This window comes from Thermobia domestica, chromosome 3, assembly GCF_964235325.1.
Source record: "Thermobia domestica chromosome 3, izTheDome1.hap1.1, whole genome shotgun sequence".
NCBI lineage: Eukaryota > Metazoa > Arthropoda > Insecta > Zygentoma > Lepismatidae > Thermobia > Thermobia domestica.
Window position 1 is genome coordinate 324,998,323 of NC_137456.1, and position 6,884 is coordinate 325,005,206.

The 6,884-nt window shown below is 39.6% G+C and overlaps 1 protein-coding gene across 1 annotated transcript; it reads right to left on the reverse strand.

The window, feature by feature from the left end:
* Nucleotides 1-5,595: 5,595 nt before the first annotated feature.
* On the reverse strand, nt 5,596-6,429 carry LOC145682303 (E3 ubiquitin-protein ligase sina-like). The gene has a single exon (XM_081753880.1). It carries the CDS (start codon nt 6,343-6,345, stop codon nt 5,596-5,598), a length of 750 nt encoding a protein of 249 aa, XP_081610006.1. The 5' UTR covers nt 6,346-6,429.
* Between the last annotated feature and the right edge of the window lie 455 nt (nt 6,430-6,884).

Here is a 6,884-nt window from a genome sequence, read left to right on the forward strand (position 1 = left end):
AGCACCGGAGGTGAACGCTCTATCACTGACCCACCGTGACCCTGGTAAGAACTACAGTATATACTTATACTGGTGCTCACGGCGTCATTAACTTGTTCCACCACCAACGAATTTCGAGGTACTTTGTTTTGCATCTATTGTGCGTGTTTTGTATCGCTTTGTGCGCCTATTCCCACATTTTGTGCATCACCGGAAGTGGGTCAAAATGGGTCTACAAATATGGCGGAACAAATTATTGCTCTTCCGCCACCAATGAATTTCGAGTCGTTTCCTTCACATCGTTTTGTGCCGTGGGTTAAAATAAGTCCCCAAGGTGGGACGAAAATGACCAAGAGTTCCGCCACTATTAAATCTCGAGGTCGTTAATTTCACATCGCGTACCCATTTGTGCGTATATTTCGACGTTTTGTGCGTCACTGGAAGATGGTCAAAATGGGCCTCAAAGGTGGGACGAAATTGACCCACTGCTCCACCACTACCGAATTTTGAGGTTCTTCCTTTCGCATCGACTAGTGAATGTGTCGTGCCGTTTCGTGCCCTTATTTCCACGTTTTGTGCGTCAACGGAAGTGGGTCAAAATGGGCTTCCAAGATGGGACGAAAAATTACCAAGAGTTCCGCTACAATCGAATTTCGAGGTCGTTAATTTCACACCGCGTACCCTTTTGTGCGCCTATTTCGATGTTTTGTGCGTCACTGGAAGACGGTCAAAATGGCCTCGAAGGTGGGAAGAAAATGGGCTTCCAAGATGGGACGAAAATGACCCACTGTTCCGCCACTATCGAATTTCGAGGTCGTTGATTTCACATCGCGTACCCTTTTGTGCGCGTATTTCGACGTTTTGTGCGCCACTAGAAGACGGTCAAAATGGGCCTCGAATGTGGGACGAAAATGACCCACTGCTCCGCCACTACCAAATTTCGTGGTCCTTCTTTTCGCATCGACTAGTGAATGTTTCGTGCCGTTTCGTGCCCTTATTTCCACGTTTTGCGCGTCACCAGAAGTGTGTCAAAAGGGGCCTCCAAAGTGTGACGAAAATGACTCACTCCTCCGCCACTATCGAATTTCGAGATCCGTTCTTTCGCATTGACTAGTGCCTGTTTTGTTACGTTTTGTGCCCCTATTTCCACGTTTTGTTCGTCACCAGAAGTGTGTCAAGATGAGCCTCCAAAGCGTGACGAAAATGACCCACTGTTCCGACACTATCGAATTTCTAGATCGGTTCTTTCGCATCGTTTAGTGCTCCTTTTTTTTAAAGTTTTCTGCGCCTATTTCTCGTCTTGTGCATCACCCGAGGTGAGTTAAACAGGGCTTTAAAGTGGGAGTTAAATGGCTCACTGTTCCGCCACTATCGAATTTCGGGTTCTTTCGCATCGTTTAGTGTGTATTTTGTACCGTTCTGTTCGCCTACTTCCACGTTTCGAGCATCACCAGAAATGCGTCAAAATGGTCCATGAATGTGTGAGGAAATAGAGCCATTGTTCCGCCACTATCGAATTTGGAGGTCGTTTCTTTCGCATCGTATAGTGCCTGCTTTGTACTGTTTTGTGCTCCTATTTTGGGTCAAAATGGCCTACAAGTATAGCAGAATAACTTAATGCTGTTCCGTCACCATCGAATGTCGAGGTCGTTTTCTTTACATTTTTTATGTATGATTTGTGTCGCTTTGTGCATCAGTGGGAGAGGATTAAATTGGACGTTGAAAGTGGAATGAATATGTCTTTTTGTAACATATTTGTAGGTCGTCTTTGACCCACTTTCGTTGGCCTACAAAACGTGAAAATATGCGCAGAAACGGTAAAAACATGCACTAAACAATGCGAAAAAGCGACCTTGAAATTCGATACTGGTGGGACAGTGGATCATTTTTCTTCCCACATTGAATGTCCATTTTGACCCACTACCATTGATTCACAAAACGTGGAAATAGGCTTACAAAACGGTAGAAAACACGCACAAGATGATGTGAAGGAAACGACCTCGAAATTGTTCCTGACGGAACAGCATTAACTTGTTCCGCCATATTTGTAGGATAACATTAACCCATTTCCGGTGACGCAGAAAACGAGGAAATAGGCGCACAAAACGACACAAAAAATTCCATGTAATTAAGCTAAATTTTCTTTAAGTTTGTAAGCTTAATTATATAGAAAATTTTATACATTTTTCCTTTACGTTGGTCTACTTTACGTTGATTTGGGACTTTTAAAGTTTATTCAGTTTTCCACTGAAAGTATCTATAATTCAACAAGATAATAATTATCAATGATAATTATAATAATTATCTATGTAATTGAATTCATTGTAATTTGGTCCATGAGAAACACTTTACCATTTCGTACTAGCTGTTATGCCCGTTCTTCGCACGGATCAGATAAAATATCAATGTAAACGAATTGAACAACGAGAGAACAATTAAGAAACATTTCTAAAATTGGATATATTTTGTGTGAATATATATCCAACAACGTACATGTGTTTTCATTTGGAAGGCCGATGGGGGCTGAATTTGAACGTAAACACTATCGGGGGTGTCACTATACGTCTGAGCAACCCCAATAAATATGGATTCGACGCAAATTCTACTACTTTTACATGTCCCGGTGAACCACCCCTCAGACCCCCTTAGTTCGTATTGTGAAAAAATCTCCTCTGGCCCCCACCAACCTCCAACCAATACCGCGAAAACTATGAACGTGACACTAACATCTGCCATTTTCTACTACTTTTTACATATGCCGGTAAAAGTCCCTATAATCCTCTGGGTCCAATTTTGAAAAAAAAACAATGCCTCTGGCCCACAGCCGATGGGGGCTGTATTTGGAAGTCAACGCCTGTGAAAGTATCACCATTCATCTCAGCGACAGCGAAAACTATGGATTTGACATCGGTCATTGTGAATTATTTTTACATGTCTCCTGATCCCCTTTATAATGCCCCCTTTCTTAGCTGATGGGGGCTAAATATGAAAGTAAACGCGGTCTTGAGTTTCACCATTGAGCTCAGCTATCCCGAAAACTATGGATTTGACATTAATATCGGTCATTTTCGGTTATTTTTACATGTCTCGGAATTCCCCCCTCTGGTGACCCAAGTCCCGCATACAACGGTGGATGAATTTGAAAGTCATCGCTAATGGTAGTGTCGCCATTGATATCAGCAACCGCGAAAACCATGGATTTGACACTAATATCGGTCATTTTGGATTACTTTACGTTTCGGTATCCCCCTCCCCCGTTGACTCACGGCCCGCAGCCGAACACGGTGAATTTGGAAGTTAATGCTATCGGAGTTTCACCATTGATCTCAGCGACCGCGAAAACTATGAAATCGACACTAATATCGTTCTACTTTTACATGTCCCGGTAAACGCCCCCCTGAGACCCCCTGGTTCGAATTTTGTTGAAAACGCTTTGCCTTGGTGTGGGACCTGGACCAAGGTATCTTTGACCAAAATTTGATAACTCTCGGTCGACTTTTCTGGTCCCCAGGCCGGTCCCGGTAAACGTCCCCTGGAGACCCCCTAGTTAGGAATTTAAAAAAAAAATCTTCGTCTTCTTCTGGGGCCTAGACCAAGCTACCCGTGACCAAATTTTGAAAAGTTTCGGTCCACTCGTCTCGTCCAGAGGCCGCACAAAGATAGACAGACAGACACACGAACAAACTCTATTTTATTTATATTAGAAAGGTCAGATCCGCCGTTGTTGTATTAATGCGGTGCTTGAGCGATTGATCGTAGAAATTCAAACTCCGATGAGTGATAATTTTATAGGCTTGTTTTATTACAAGTTTAAACTCTTTAGTCAGTAGAGAAGAGGGCGTGAATCATGGGTCAGAGTTCATGACAATGGGTTTTGGTGGGTCTGTGGTTCACAGTGGGTAAGAGTGGTTTATGATGGGTGGTGGGTCAGAGTGGGTCACGGTGGGTCGTGGGTCACGACGGGTGGTGAGTCAATTGGTCGTGGCTAAAGTTTTCATTGCCCCACGCCCTCTCTGAACTACAGTGTTGAAAATTAATCAGTGAAAATCAATTGCAATTGATCAATCAATTGAAAGTAATTGCTGTGGAAATCAATTGCAATTGAATCAATTGCCAATTAATTTCAATTGCAATTGAATTACAGAATTCAATTGCAATTACTTTCCATTGCAATTACTTTCAATCAATTGATCAATTGCAATTGATTCTCTTTTTTCAATGACCAACTGCAATTAACAATTAACCATTACTTATTTCAATTGTTAATTGCAATTAACAATTAAATTTACAGATTAATTGTTAATTGTTAATTCAATTGAAATTTGCCCAACACTGCCCACAACAGGAATTGCTGTACACTACAAACTCCAATTTTGTCCATTTCTCACTATCACTCGGAACAGTTCTGTTTATACAACTGCTAATAATTAATTACACTTAGAATGACTTTATACCACAAATATTTATTCACAGAAATTTAACTTTGTGAGTACATATACAGATAACATTAGCTTTTTATATTAGTATGTGAACCAAGTTAGTTACAAAACCACTTTAGTATACGAAGACTAAACCATTCTAGAGTGGAGATAAGTAAAACATATAGTACATTAATTTTTAAGTAAATATGATACAATTAAAATAAACATAGAAAACAATACATTCGAATTGCACATTACAGATACTCTTTATTTCATCTCACAAATACAAAAAACAAATATCACGTATATTTTCTTAGATAACGTTTTGCGATATAGCCATCATTCATGCCGTGAAAGAAGACTGCCATATGTAGGGTGAACATCAGCAGAATCTTGGACAAAATAATCCATCCTACAGCATGTAAGATATCCTACTGATCTGAAAATCTGAAGCTATTTTATAGTATGGATCAAATAAAGTGAATGTTGGAGAAATATGAACAATGAAAATATTATATCATCAGAGACTACGTGAGGCCATTAACAAACGAGTGATTATCATATGGTGATGAAATATTTATGTAAGGTCATGGACCTTATCATCGATCAAACCTTTTCTAAAGTTATATTTTCATGTTCAGCAACAGTGCGCTGGACAGACATGAACCCTAACGGCTGGCAATTCATGCATACATGAACCTTATCTAGTCGTTTTGGCAGGTGGTCACTCAGAGTCTAATAACCTATGGCATGAACTTAATTGGTAGTACATTCTCATCGTTTAAGGAGAGAGTACTCAATTTTTAATGTATAAGATACATTGATTTGAAAGTATATGAAAAATATTTGCAGAATTAATTGCAAATGAGAAATAGGTTATACGAAGTGCTGACGTATAATTTAAACAACAGCCCTATTTCTAGTGAGATGTAGAGGAATAAAAGTTTATTTCTAAAATTGTTTCAATTGTTCTCTCTGCTAATTCATTTTCCACGCGTGCATGGGGTTCCAGGTTCAAACCCTGCTCCCGCCAAGTGAATTTTGTGGTGGACAAACACCGTGTGCGTTGGTTTTCTTGTGGTTCTCCCGTTTCCTCCTACTTTCTTCATTCCACCATTGCGTTCATTTCTCATCATCACCGTCTCCTTTAGGCTAGCCGGCAAAATCCTGGGACGTAAAACTCAAAATTTTCAGTTCATTTTTTTTCCATTTTCCGCAAGCTAAGATCAAAAGTCCATTTGCACTTTTCGTCTAATATTTTCCCAATAATTAAGCATTCAGAATGGGTCATGATTGTATTAGTGTCAACGTGAAGAGATGGTACCTTTCCATCGTAAACCATTTTACTACTATATCCATTAGAAAGCATAGCTGTAAACATAAAATTTTCTGCTCCACCTCCACGTTGGACTATAAAACATATATTTTCATGATTTGGCTGGACTTTTAGTGTAAATGTACCCCACTTTGAGTCAATTATTCTCAAATACTCTCTTAAACGTCTAGAGACTTTGTAACGAACAGTAATTGGATTAGAAACTCTTGAGATCTTAATGTCATTATGGTGCGCTTTTATATGATTTACAATTTCATCTGAGAATAACTTAGAATTACAATCTTTTACAGGACATGGATATGGACTGAAATTGCATTTCGCCTCGTGTTCCTCTTTCTGTGTTATATTCATCACATGCTTACATCCTTTAACTTTGTACTGACATGGAATTGGTATTTTCTTAAGAAGAGATTCGAGAATGTATATTCTTATATTTGTGAGATCACTTCGGCACACAGGGCATATAGAAACTTGATTTTCACACTTGCTGCAAAAATTGTGGCCATTTACACATGTCGTTATTGGAGGTGATAATACATCTAGGCACACTGGGCACTCCAATTCTTTCCAAATTAAACTCCAATCCAATTTTTCTTGATTGTCTTCCATGTTTTCTTCTTCTTCTGATTCTCCTTCTACTCCATCCTCTTCTTCTTCATTATCATCTTCTTCTTCTACTTCTTCTTCTTCTTCTTCTTCTAAAACTTCATCCTTTAAACAAATAGAAAACCTTCTAAAACGTCATACTCACACTATTATTGTGCATAGCAGCGGAATTGATGTTTGACCACGAAACCTGCTCTCTCGTGAACCAAACCGCTTTCAGCAACGTTGCCATTGCTGTGATGTGGAAATCTGATTTGGCTCACGTGACGTGTGTTCTAACTTAGAAGAGACCTTTGTCAAGATATGTGTTAAACTGAGATCCTTGTCAATGTTCTTTCATTGAAATTAACTTTCTCACCGAAAGAATGGCAACAGCAGGTCGTGAGTTCAAGGGTTCATGTCAGACGTCAATTGAGCTGCGGTGAAGCATAGTATGCGAATGGTAGTATTGGAAGTGAAACACGTTATCTACATTGTTTACCTAGTACATACCATACTTACCCGACTACCAGACGACCCTAAATATAAGACGAGTCTTAACA